We start from the raw sequence: 13,242 nt of genomic DNA on the forward strand, positions 1-13,242 counted from the left end.
CATATCTAATCATATGAAGCCATCTGGAGTCAAAGGACAATTTGACATGCAGATAGGAGAAACCATTAAACCATCAATCAAATGTTTTCCAAAATGGCCCCCATACCACCTGAGCGCATACAAACACACACTTACCTTGTCCCCTTGGAATCCGTACTCCCCTTGCTCCCCCGGTAAGCCAACATCCCCCTGAAAAAAACACAAAAGAACATGAAATAAAAACATGAATGTTATTCAAAAGTTATTCGATCATCACGCACCACAGAAATGCTGCGTTACAAGCCGTGGCTTATGGTGTTAGCTTTCTGAGGAGTTTGAAATACATTTAAGTGATTTGTCGCCTTTAGCATTCTTGTACATAGCAGGTGAGTATTGAGAAAGACGTGTGCAGATCACCTTATCACCTTTCAGTCCTGGTTCCCCTGGGTTTCCAGGTACTCCCTCGGGGAAAAAACAAGATTAAAGATTCAATATGATGAATGAGCAGGCTGGGCGTATTCCCGTTCAACATGAATTACATACTCAGGCTCTGGAATAATTTAATCATCAACCACTTGTCACTCCTGATCATCAAAGAGAGCTCAACCGCAACTGGGAGACATTTCTGGTTAATCAATCAAATCCCACTTACTTTACATTGGATACATACCAAAACCTGACAGAGACATAACTACAACACCACATCATTTACCTTCAGTCCTGGTGGCCCTGGAAAGCCGATAATGCCCTCTGGGCCCATGTCTCCCTGCACACATGAACACATAAAGCACACATTATGTAAAGCTGAATTCTCTGCGTCTTCACAATTTAAGTTTTTTTAATCTCCTTATATTTATGGCTTATGTGTCATTTGAACCTTTCTTATAAAAAAATGTATGTACTTGAATATATAGATGCCTGATACTGTTCGTCCTCCCCTCTTCTCTATTCTTTTTAAATATATTTCCAATGAACTAAGGTTTATCCTGGTATAAAATATTTAAAACGTCTCCATTAAGTTTTATTTTGTTTATGTTTACATTCATTGGTAAAGGTATTGTATGTGTAAACTGAGATACTGTGATAAAACTAAACTAAAACAACAAAAAAAGGCAAAATGTCCAGATGCATTCATTTGTAATTTTGGGAGCTCTTAAAAGACAAGAAACATCTACTCTATGTGCTTAACGTCGAGACACAACATTAAAAAAAGTTAGCAAAGTGTCACAAAACATGAAGTTGTTAAATCAAAAAGAAGGATCCCCGAACACTCACAGTGAGACCATGGACTCCACATGGGCCAGGAGACCCCAGGTCACCCTGAGAGGAAGCAGAAGGCAAAGAATGAGAGATGAAGAAAAGAGGCCACACAAGCACACTCATACAGAGGTGTACACATGGAAGTTAACAGTATGTTTCCATTTATTTTATCCACTTATAGCCTTTGTATAGTTTCCTCACTCATTTCAGCATAGTGAGTGAACCCTTGGCACTCGAAAACACTGAGAGGCTTGTTCCAAATGATCTACCCTGCATCCGCATGACTACATCCTCTCCAGCTACACACCCAGAGGAGAGAGGGATGACACACAGCCCAGTGTGGCTTTCCTGTCGCCTTCCTACTATTCCTCTATGAATGAAAGGAGATGAATTCAGCCTGATGGAAAACCAACTCTTCTCTCTGGAGGCAGAGGAAATGAGACCTAGAGGAGGCCCTCAGAGGTCAGCTAATCAAAATCCAACACTGACCCTGTCAATCATGAGGAGTAAGGGTCAGACTGAAGGAAGAAGACAGAAACTGCTGAAGCTGCCCTGAAAGATATCTGTATGGATTATGATGGGAGAGTTACTGAATGACTGAGACTTGGGGGACAGTCAGGAGCAAGAATATGAGGTTCTTTCTGTAAAACAGTTCTCCAGTAGGTGAGGACCGAGTTATTTATTTGTACTGTGGAGGCGTGTGGCGCAGTGGAATAGTGCGTTGGTGTTGGGATCAGGGGAGCACAGGTTCAAACCCCACTGCAGTCAGCATGTTGTTGTGTCACTGGGCAAGACACTTCACCCCAAATTGCTCCTGTGGGGATTGCCCACAGTATTGAGTTTGTAAGTAGCTTTGAATAAAAGCGTCTAACAAGTAACATGTAATGTTTCCACTTTTTGTACCTTAATGAGTGTACTTTCCATTTCTTTTCATTATATTTAGTTTCTACATGTACTGCCATTTTTAAATAAAATGTGCCATGTCTAAAATATGGTGAAATCTCAGTCAGGTCTTTTTGAACCACATGTGAAGATTTGCACTGTGGCAAAAGGGTATAATAAATGAGTGCATTCATGTACATAATTCAACTTACTGGGTTCCCATCAAGGCCAGGAGGTCCCCTCTCTCCAAAGTCACCAGGAAACCCCTGAGCACACAAACAAACAGCAGGACCATGAAACCAGAGGGGTAACTGAGTGGCTTCATCATGTTCATGCTATCAAAACACTTGAATTTGTAAGATATCCCCGGATTTGTCAGTAATGTTATTGCAGCATGCACAGAGGAGCAACAACACTTTTCCCAAAACAGAAGTTTTCAGAGCAAAGCCAAGCAACTCCTCTAAAACGCACTTCCAGCTCTTCATTCCTGGGAGACCGGCAGGAAATTCCACGGCTGAGTGTTTCTGAGCGACCAAGCTTCTGTTTGTGCACGCGCTGGCAGCACGCGCACAAAACCCCCAGGACTCGCCTAAATGGCGTACAAAGCTGCTTGGCCCAGAAACTGATGACTGGGTCCTTTTTTTTGCTTTGCGCTTGTAATTCCATTATAGAGGCAGAACAAGAGGCTCGATGCAGCCGCGAGGCCACATGCTCGACGTGTGCTTGTCGCTAGGCCAAGGTCAACATGCAACCAACTCACATCACGGCTCAGCACTCGCCTACAGAAGGAAAGCCGTGGTTGGACAAATGAGAAATGGCAGATAGCAGAGAGATATCTTGTCGTCTGTCTGCAGACAGAGGAGGAGAAGTATCGAGTAAAAGAACCTCAGGAGATGGCAACGATGGGATTGTTTGTGTGGCAGACTGCTGACTTAGAACATTAGGCAAATGTGGACAAAGTAATGAGCAGTAATGGGTGCAACATGAGGCCTCAGGAAATGTGGAAAATCTCAATGCTGACTTGGTTTGATCAGAAACACATGCCTTAGTTCTCTAACTGACGGCAACTTTAAGCGAGACACTTCATTATGTGATCAGTCGGATGGAAATTATGCCACTGGGCTATGTATAAACAATAGCATTGATCATTTTTTGTTTTATCTTTTGTTTTTTTAACTGGAAGACGTTCCTACTTGCCATTCATAATGTCAACAGAGGAACGAGAGAGCTGTTAAAACACAATCAAATACATACAGTGCAGAATTTGCTATTCCAGATTTTGTTAAGCGGCATTACTGCTGACTCAGGACAGAAAAAGGAACTTCTTGTCTGAATCATGGCCACTTTTCACCACAGAGGAAGATAACTGTTTTCCACTGAACTTTGCTATTGTGATTGTATTTTGTGGAACCAGTCTATGTCACTGACCGCTGCTGCATAATAATATCAGAGAACATGTGCAACCAGACTCGGGCTGGGAGAAAAGCAGATTTACACGAGTGGTTATGAAGTATTTTCCATGTCAGCCTGGAAGGATGGGAAATGTCCTTCCAGGCGCCATTGAAGATATACTTCCCTGATCTGTGGGAAGGGCCAAACCCACAACTGACACATCGCATTATTATACCAGCCTCATGCAAAACAAGCATAGTAATGAGCACACTCCATAACATTCAATGTTACCTAATAAACTTCAGCAAGAGAAAATGTGCCCTACAAGATTTATAGATAAGGGGTCACTGACTTTAATATGAGGCCATGATCTTAAATCTGCTGACACGTGATCATTTATGTTTCCAATACATTCTGTTGAATTATTAAAAGTGCATATTTATTTTTCTTTTATCAATCCCTATATTAATCTCGGGCATCACTTTGCCAAAATGGAAGTACAACGTTTCCTCTCAGATTCACAGCGAGGGCCAGAAGGGGCTTCACACTGAACTATAGTCTTTGTCAGAGAGATGCTCATTGAATACACCTTACAGTAGCTATTCAGTGAAGTAAGAGTCCATAGATCAAGACAAAACACCCCCACTTTCATGAGGCTGCATTAAAAATGTTCTCTGAGAAGTATGTTGAGAGAAAACTTTACCGGCCTACCCATCTTGCCCTTCTTCCCATGAACGCCAGGAATTCCCTGGAAACAGAAAAGAGAAGGAGCTACATAAGCAATAGAAGTGCAAAATGTAAAAACATATATGAATATATTTTCCTCAGACACTATCAGCCCTTTGAGGCTATGATGCTCCATATGTAAGATAAAACAATCAAAACATAGAAATATGTTTCCATCCAAGTGTTTCCCATACATTTATTTATTTGTGGCGGGTCGCCACAAATGGATCTCATAAATAAAATTAAAAAATATTATTATTCTTTATTTTTTTTGGTGGTCTAGGATAGTGAGGTGGGCTGGTGGGGGGGGGGGGGTTGCGGTGCGGTGCCCCCCACAAATAGAATCAAATTCTGTGGGAAACACTGCATCCCTTCATCATTTGTGGCCTGTTTACCCTTTGCAACAGCAGTTTCCAATGATACGTCACATACAATCTAAGCATCTGCTGTTAAATGGACTTTGATTTGAGAGTTTCTCAACTAGATCAGAAAAGTTCATCCTCCACAGAACGGTCATTTTAGGACAGTTCAGGCTCAGCTTGTCAGGTTTAAGGTCAACCTTCATTAGATTGACCTGTACATTCAGCCAAAGCCTCAAATGAATTTACGCTATGACTTGTTTGCCATGTTAGATTGGTACCATGCCATGTCGGTATTAAACTTAAAGGGCAGCTGAGACTGACAGAATGTCCTCATTAGTTAAAGGACTGTCATGTCATAGTAGAAATGTGACCTGTTATTATTGCTTTCACCAAAGCAATTGATCCCCTGAGGTCCATGCTATGCGTTTTTTAACACATTTCATTGAAATCTATTCCACAGTTTGATGTATGATTTAATCAAAGAACAAATGCACTCCTTGACAAGCAATGCTAAAGACTGTCCTGGAGGTTCATGGGAATGTTTGTCTTTGCTTGGTTTAAGTGCCCGACTCCTGCATGTTGACCTGGACAGTAGGGGTGGGGTGGGAGGGGGTATATGTAATCCAATACAGTATAAGGGAGCCTGCCACTCTCGTCATACACATTATAATTTGATTAACTGTGCCTGCAATACTTCCAGAATGAAAACTATTTGATCATTTCTCCCATGGACAGTCATAATGCAGCCCAGTGGTCATTTACTCTCACAGCCACTAATACTCACTCTCTCGCCATCAGAACCAGGAAAGCCATAGAGTCCAGTGATGCCAATGTGACCCTAGAGAGATGAATGAAAGATGGAGAGGGCGTACAGATGTGGCAAAGATAGATGGAAAAGCAGAAAAAAGGTTGACAATGAGACTGAGCAGAGATGATGGACGTGATTAAGAATTGGTAGATGACAACAACGCTAACGTATTCAAAACTCTCTTCAAAGATGTCAGCTGTGCAGTATTCATTTGTTACAGCACTGACGTCTATCTGCTACGGTGGAGTGTTGTTGTAGAGCCAAGCCTTGAGGAAAGTGTATATGCCCATGGACTGCATGGTGCTGGGTTCCACGATGTAGTCCAAGGGCACATACCCTCACATCAGGGATCTCTGAAGAACTCTCTGCCAAACCTGCTAGGAGGAAAAACTGGAGAAAAGTGGCGAAAAGGGCACAAGCACAAATTACAGCCATGACATTTTAACGAGACGCTAACGTCTGAATGCATTACAGTTATGTTCCGCGGGTGAGCAATATAGTTTTTATGATATTTGGCCAATGCTAACAAGGACAGAAAGCATGGAAAGGATTTTCAAAAAGCTAGAGTTAAGTGCTCTTACAGTACTTTACTAACAAAACCATCTGTCGTTATCATCATGGAGTTAACAAGGGCAGAAGAGTGGCGTTTACGACACTGGCCATTTTATGTACCCACATTAGTTAGGAAATTCACTTAGCAGGCATTTCACAGTTCGTTTAAGGGAGTGAAAGTTCCGAAGCTTTAATACAGAGAGGAGAGTCGTGCCTCTTTTCTCTGTGGCTTTCAGTGGCAGCTGAGTGAGGATGCAAGACAAGAACATGAAATATAACTAAACAGAGAAAGTCAGTGCTTTTAACACTTTGAGCCTTACAATCTGAAATATACAGTACTTCTTTAAAGAGTTTAATAACACAGATTGATGCCAAATATGTAATATTTCCAACATCTACTTACCCTGACTCCTTTTGGCCCCATTGTTCCTACAGGCCCGGGTAAACCCTGAATGTAATACATGACAAAACATATGTCTGTGGTTACAAACGGTGGCAGAACTTCATTTGAGTAACAACAAAACATTTAAAAGTTAAAATATAAAAGATAACAAATTCATTTTCGCTCCTGGATGCTGAGCGACTTTACCCAGACTTTTGTATTGTCACATTTCTAATTAGCCTCTTGGCTGGCATTTTCTGTGTCTATACTTAAAAGCAGCATTCACATTAATTTTTCAGATACTCTGCCAGCAAATCCAGCAGTGCAGAAAATCTGTCTCTGCAACTTCTGAGATCAACTCTCAGCTCAGGAGAACTCCCCACAGCAGAGTACACCGCCTTGACATAAACTTACAGCACCAGTGATTCACAGCCCACAGATGGTAGGGGGTGCTCAAACCTAATCCATCACACACAACTAAGTGCCTATAGGGATCACAGTAAGTGTGCTAAAGCACAGAGGCAAACACCCGTGCCTGAAGTCGACGCTAAGATAAACATTCAGTGGACAAGTGAGCAAGATGTTGTCTGGCTGTTTTCAGAGTTTACATTTGTCTAAAGCTGAGAGGAAACCCATTTTAAATGCAGAGGAAAGTCAATGACAATCTAGCTTTGACTCAAACACTACTCCTAGAAGTGGTCCAAAGAATGAATCTCACATTTAAGACGGACACAGGAAGCAAGTTGTCCCCGGGAGCTGTGGCATTAGTTACACTTTTATTACCTTTACTTTCTTCAGAGTAGCGCTTACTATGGAAACCTTTTACATTGTATTTCTTCGCTGGACCGGGGGCATGCGTTTCTGAAATTACACCACAGGTACTTCTCCACAGCTCAGGGGGCTTTTTTTTCTTTTAGTAAGGCGCAGCCAACTCTTTATTTGGATTTCGAAAATTAGATTTTTATGAGACTGAGACAGAAAGGCCGATTGCTGAGATTTCCTGCCGGCATTCAATATCTTTAAATTTGATTATTTTTCTAGCTACGGAATACATACAAGGATTTGGTGATTCCCCCAATAATCCCATTTTATTTATCATTCTGACGGTAAAGAAAAACCTACAAGCGGAATTTGATTTATTAAAAAGACCAACTGATAAACCCTGAATTCACCACAAATATGATTTCCTAGCATCCTTTAAAAAAAAATATTGTATGCGTGCCCCTGTGTCTCCGTGTGTGTCTCCGTGTGTGTCTCCGTGTGTGTCTCCGTGTGTGTGTGTGTGTGTGTGTGTGTGTGTGTGTGTGTGTGTGTGTGGCCCTGCTCAACCAGCACCACAACACTAGATTTACTGCACCTGCCTGCCAGGATAGCCTTTGGCCCCGGGGCTTCCATCATCTCCCCGTTCACCCTGTGGAGAGAGCGACAGGAGAGAAATCAGCACCGGAGGAGGGAAGGAGACTAAGAGAGGGAAAAGGAAGGGAGAAAGCATTGCAGGATGCAGGAAGGGAAAAGGTCATCTATAGGAAAAAAATGTTTGAGTCTGTTGGAGCCCCACTGATTGCAATAATAGGAATCAAAAAGTATAACTTTAAGAAATATTAAGATGTAGTAAACAGTAGTCAATTGTCCGAAAGAAGAATTAAATCCGTCAGCTTTACATTAGAGACCTTTTGTTTGGTCGCCTCCGTGTTGCCTAAGGAAAGAGTAGACATTAGCACTTTTAGCACCAATTATATCGACAGTATGAGCTATTATAATGCGGTCGAGTCTCATGCTGTGAAGCAGTTTTGCCTTAATATGTTCATCCTCATCAACGCAGAGAATAACACATGAGTCATTCCTTCCTTGTGGTGAGACCGAACCACATGCATCCCCCCCGAGAGGAATGTTTAATTCTACATGTATGGGAAGGGTAAAACAGGATTAGTTAGTGAAGGCATGCTGAGGCTCGCCACATTCATTATACACTGGCGACAGTTATGTGTCTGCCAAAAACCAGATAATTAATGTGTTATACGAGATTAAAATAGTAATGTATTATTAGAAATGGTGTGAAAAATGTTGTAGAATGCCACAGAGAATCATAATAGCTGTAGCAAAAACTGCTGCAATAAAAAAAATATTGTAAAACAGCAAGGTCATTTCTGCTTAACAAGCCCAGCGAGGATACAGGACTCTGGCAAATAACCACACATTATCTGGTTTATTAAAAGTCTGCTTACCATTTACGTCTAATCATTCGACATAAAAATGGGCGCTTATGAATTTGTTTTATGAATACCATATTTATTTTTTTGATAAGCAGAAATATGTTTGGTTCCCATCTTATGTGTTGAAAAAGCCACATAGCTGATACACAAACCTGCTGACTGCAGAAGGTGATAATGAAAATGTTTTGTGGATGTAAACCACACTGTTCCGCTGTTCGACAGTTGGTGGCAGTAGCGAGCAAAGAAACGTAGAAATGTTACAAGTTAAAGGTAGAGAGGAAGAAAGCCAACAGCCGTGAATACGAGCTGTGTCCAAAATCACTCCCTCGTTTACACATTCACTTTGTATATAACAGACACTTTATAGTTGACTTTATAGGGAGCCGTAGATCGAAATTCAATACTGACAGATGTTTAGTTGTACAGGAGTCATTTTTTGCATTTTTGGATTGTAAGCAGAAGGTGGTGTGGTGTATATGCCATGGAAACTCTTATTGTATGTGTTCTGGAAATGGTAAAGGCACTATATATTTCATATTTTACATTGACACCAGTTAAATGTAGCTTTAAGAATAATTACTTTTTTTATTTCAAAAAATGTATGAAGAAAACGCATCAAAATAAACTGGCTCTAACCATGTGGAATTTGATTTTCCACAAAAAATAGCATATTGTCTCGAGAGAGAAAGAACTGATTGGAAGAGGAAAAGTTGTTCTTTCTTTTTTTGTGACACAGCACATTCTTCTCAAAGATAGTACGCAGGATCTGGACTCAGGAAAGAGGGAGAGTAGGGAGAGGAATGACCTCGGGGTGTCCAAACTATTTAGCCCACTTGTACCTCGGCCAAAAATGGCTCCTTCTCTATTCCAGACAAGATTCCCAAACAACTAATGTCTAATGTCTAATGTCCCCGCCACCCCATATCTCTTTGTTAATACCACAAACATGTCGGTGTTAATACTTTCCCTTGTAACTATAAATGGAGAGACATGCTGGAGTCTCATGGGAAATGTTTCTGGGGCCTCTTGGCTCTACTTTCAGATAAGTAAACATTCATTGACACACAGCTAACAGTGCAGCCAGCAGACAGACAAACAGCATGCAGTGGATTTAGTCAGCATGATAACACTTCAAAGAGACGGAGGAGGGATTGTGTCGAAGGAGGCAGAGAAATCACATTTTTGTTGTTTTCAGAGGCTTGAAAATGTACTGCGATTGCCTCATGGTTGTTTCCATCCCTCGTTATAACATTAACACTCTCCTAAGACAATGCTAATCAACTATGTATCTCACCTTGGGGTTTGCTGTAACCACTCAAGATGTTATCTGCTACCATAGTCATTTTGTAAAATTGGATTAAATGATATGTTATTACCGACTTAGCCAAAGAGCAACATTACAACTTGATGGTACACTGGTGAGGAGACAGAGAAATTGTATGATATAAATTACACTGTAGCCATGTTTACGGAGTATTGAAGTACTCACAGGCTCAGCTGGAAGACCAGAAGGACCGCCATGACCTTTTTGTCCCTGTTGATGGAAAAATAATTGGTTAGAGATTTGCATATCCAACAAGTACAAATTATCCCGGCATCTTATCTAATTTCCTGAAAAAGCCACAAGTACTACTAAATGAAGCACTTTGGAGAAAGAGATTATGTCCGTATTGGTTGAAAAGGGTAACATTTATCTTGAATTTAGTTAGAAAATGGTATCGCCTTGTGTTCAATAGCATCTTGATCAATACAAGAGGAGCTGAAATTACATTGAAGTTTCCTATTGCCTAAAGGAGGACTTGACTTTGTTTTCTCAAAAAATAAAAGAGCAGGAAGGTTTACAGAGAGGGTCAATAGCAAAGAGCAACATAATGGCTGTGAAACCAATAGACCGCATAGCAGCATTGGCTGGTTAACGCCGAATAAAATTAGATTTCTACACAAGACCAATCACGTTTCTATTTACTGTTGCAGCCCGACAGCTTGGCCACGAGTTTTCTGATCCTTGCCACGGATGCACTGAGGCAAAACAATGCAGAACAATCCTGCATTAATTAAACTAGCAAACCAATTAGACAGGCACAAGTGAGACCCAACAGGGTAATTAATGGTCACCTTCATACCCTGTGGTCTCCAATGAGCATGCCAGCTGGTTGCAAAATGTATTAATCTTTTCACAATCAAGGCCTACAGCGGAGAAGATAGAGTCGTGTGCGGTCATCTCTGAGGGAAGAACACGTCTATCCCCTCATGTGTGAAGTCATTAGCCGCCAGTTGTGTTGGCCTGTCGGAAACAGAATAACTAAACCAGAGGCGTGCAGCTTCAGCAGGAGGCCGATGTAAGGAAAATGAGTCTTGGTGTAAACAAACAAGTCCCCACCAAGAGACCTATACCGAGCACTCTCTAGCCTGCTGCAGAGTGTGCATGGGGATTAAAATATCTCTCTGCTAACATCCTGAGAGACATTTGGTAGTATTGATGGAAAGCAGGGCTCCACTAGAAAGGCTACTGAGTTTATGTACGCCTGGTTGACTGGGATGGGAAAGGAACAACAACTTAAAGATAGTTCTTTTTACAGTTGGCTTCTATTTGGTGTTGATATTCAGTAATTAACTTGTCAGTGTACTAAAATCACTGAAACCTAATTCATAATGCAATTTTACCTCACAGGTTAACAGGACTTGGTAGCTTAATTTAGCACAACAAATGGAGGAGATAGCAAGTTTGGCTGTTTCCAGAGTTTTACAACCCCAGATATCAGCACCTTTTGTCATTGTTGTCAATGGGGGGATACTGGGGGTTGAGTGAGACTATTTTATTTTTTTCGTTGCACTGATTTCTCCTATTTCTCCCGTTTAACTTAAAGGTCCCATGTCATGCTTTTCCGGTTATTACCCGTCCTCTTGTGTGTTATGAAGGTGTTTATGCCAACACACTCTCACTCCATAATCGTCCAGGAGCGACGTTTGGTCAGGGTCCCGTGGCGTGCAGTTGTGACGCTCCTAGGCTCCTTCAGCTTCATAAAGGGACGCAAATAGCTTTCAACTGATTGCAATGTATTCCCATCTGCGGCGGGATTTGACGCTCATGAAAGCACGGCATTCGTTTGTATCGGCTGCCCTTAAAGGCAATGTGAGCGTCCATTCCCTTTGGATAACGGAGAATTGTACACCCGGAAGTAAGTATTCCCCTTACTGTCGATTGATTTTACAGTGATATCTGCACTACTCATCGACTAAAAAACACCAGATTATCCTTGTTAATTACACAAAATTGATTGGTTTAAATTGTGTGCAATGCTTTTGTATTTTTCCCCTTCGATTCGGAGAAACAAATATTTTTTCGGAGTAAAGGATGGCAGAAGACACTACACTACCCAGAATCCCCAGCTATCGTTTAGGACTACACCATGGGCTCTGTTTGACAAACCCCGTGATTAGTTCTCAAGCTCTGTGATTGGTTGACCTCCAACTGCATTCCATATGAACTGAGTTGATGTATGAGTTTGAAAGGAATCCGGTGTGCGAGGACCTGTCCACGAGTCCGCGTTCTGCACGTGAATCTTGATGTTATTCGGTAGCAATGTTACAATCTAGATTGTCGACCGCTAGGTGATTGAGGGGGGTAAAACGTAAAACTTTACGAGGCCTAAAGACTTCAGAGTGTCCAACGTCATACCCGTCCCAAAGACACTTATTGCCCCTGTCTCGACCGAACGACAGTCTGCTAGTCGAACACCGCCACCAGTAGGTGTGTCCTTGCCTGGGCCGGGGGGTAGCGAGAGTGCACTGCTAGGCCTCCTTGTGCCTGCAGGTAACGAAATTTTTGAGTAAAGGAGAAGAGCACCAAAGGAACGTATAAGAGTAGGTACGAAGACCACCCCTCCCTGATCTGCGGTGCGTCTTTGCTACTATGGCTCGGGGCTCCTTCTGCTCCTACTTTTTATTGGCTTCACTCTGCTGGGTAACGTGTTAGACCTTCGGTAGTAAAAATGCGTGCGGGTCCACGTGTAACATCCCGAGCAGTTAAAAATCGACGTCGGTCTTCGACTATTGTTTATTTAGACAGTCGCTCCAAAAACAGTCAACCATGTGTAAGTTCTACAAGAAATTATTTGCTAGGAGTTACAATCGTCACTATTGTATACGTCTTGACGTCGCTTCGTAAAGTATACAACACTGTGACATAAGGTCCTACATAACTCTGGAACTCATACAGTTTCACAAAATATATTTACTAAGGAAATACCTATTCAGTTTTTGTTCCTGACCTTGCAAAACGCAAACCTGCACAACACCGCCAATGGATGTTAATTTCGTTACAAAGAAAATAGCTTGTATAGGGAGTGTCAATGTAACTATTGGTTTCTTCTTGTAAACTGTCGTTAAACCTATTACAAAAAGTCCTCCCAAATAATAAAAATATTTTACAACGGACACTACGCTTTGAGTAATTGTGCCAGTACCCAGTCAACCGCCCCAATCCCCCACCCAAAATGAACCCCGAGTTAAGTAATACAAAAAAGACATTTCGGGGCCTGAAACGTGATTTTAAATCTAAAAAAAACTCGTAAAAGTAGCTCTTCACAATTATATAATAGGATCTGGTACATGTAATGGTTATCGTAAGTCCACTAAAGAGAAGTTTCTGTAAGAATTTGTAGAGCCGACTTATGTTCGAACTAA

The 13,242-nt window shown here is 41.6% G+C and overlaps 2 protein-coding genes across 2 annotated transcripts in view; one reads left to right on the forward strand and one right to left on the reverse strand.

Annotated features, from left to right (window-relative positions):
* Window positions 1–5: 5 nt before the first annotated feature.
* LOC104962510 (collagen alpha-1(XXVII) chain B-like) lies at window positions 6–10,090 on the reverse strand. Its single transcript, XM_010790943.1, has 11 exons — window positions 10,046–10,090; window positions 7,701–7,754; window positions 6,365–6,409; window positions 5,386–5,439; window positions 4,217–4,261; window positions 2,334–2,387; window positions 1,255–1,299; window positions 692–745; window positions 397–441; window positions 136–189; window positions 6–23 (listed from the first exon to the last, which is right to left on the reverse strand). Exons 3-11 carry the CDS (start codon window positions 6,383–6,385, stop codon window positions 6–8), a joined length of 390 nt encoding a protein of 129 aa, XP_010789245.1. The 5' UTR covers window positions 6,386–6,409; window positions 7,701–7,754; window positions 10,046–10,090.
* A 2,379-nt stretch (window positions 10,091–12,469) lies between these two features.
* LOC104962511 (collagen alpha-1(XXVII) chain B-like) overlaps window positions 12,470–13,242 on the forward strand; it is a 19,669-nt gene continuing 18,896 nt past the window's right edge. Inside the window, exon 1 of the mRNA XM_010790944.1 lies at window positions 12,470–12,520. Coding sequence (XP_010789246.1) covers window positions 12,470–12,520 — 51 coding nt within the window. The remainder of the gene's footprint in view (window positions 12,521–13,242) is intronic.

The sequence above is a fragment of the Notothenia coriiceps genome, unplaced genomic scaffold (genome assembly GCF_000735185.1).
Source record: "Notothenia coriiceps isolate Sejong01 unplaced genomic scaffold, NC01 NC01_scaffold00034933, whole genome shotgun sequence".
In the NCBI taxonomy this organism is placed as follows: domain Eukaryota; kingdom Metazoa; phylum Chordata; class Actinopteri; order Perciformes; family Nototheniidae; genus Notothenia; species Notothenia coriiceps.

Bases quoted from the DNA above. Each gene is read 5' to 3' on its own strand.
- LOC104962510 (XM_010790943.1), bottom strand. From the start codon at position 6,385: ATGGGGCCAAAAGGAGTCAGG. The intron at 5,440-6,364 runs GTAAGTAGATGT...TCATCTCTCTAG, and splicing joins TGGGGCCAAAAGGAGTCAGG to GGTCACATTGGCATCACTGG. The intron at 1,300-2,333 runs GTAAGTTGAATT...GCTTCCTCTCAG, and splicing joins CTGGCCTTGATGGGAACCCA to GGTGACCTGGGGTCTCCTGG.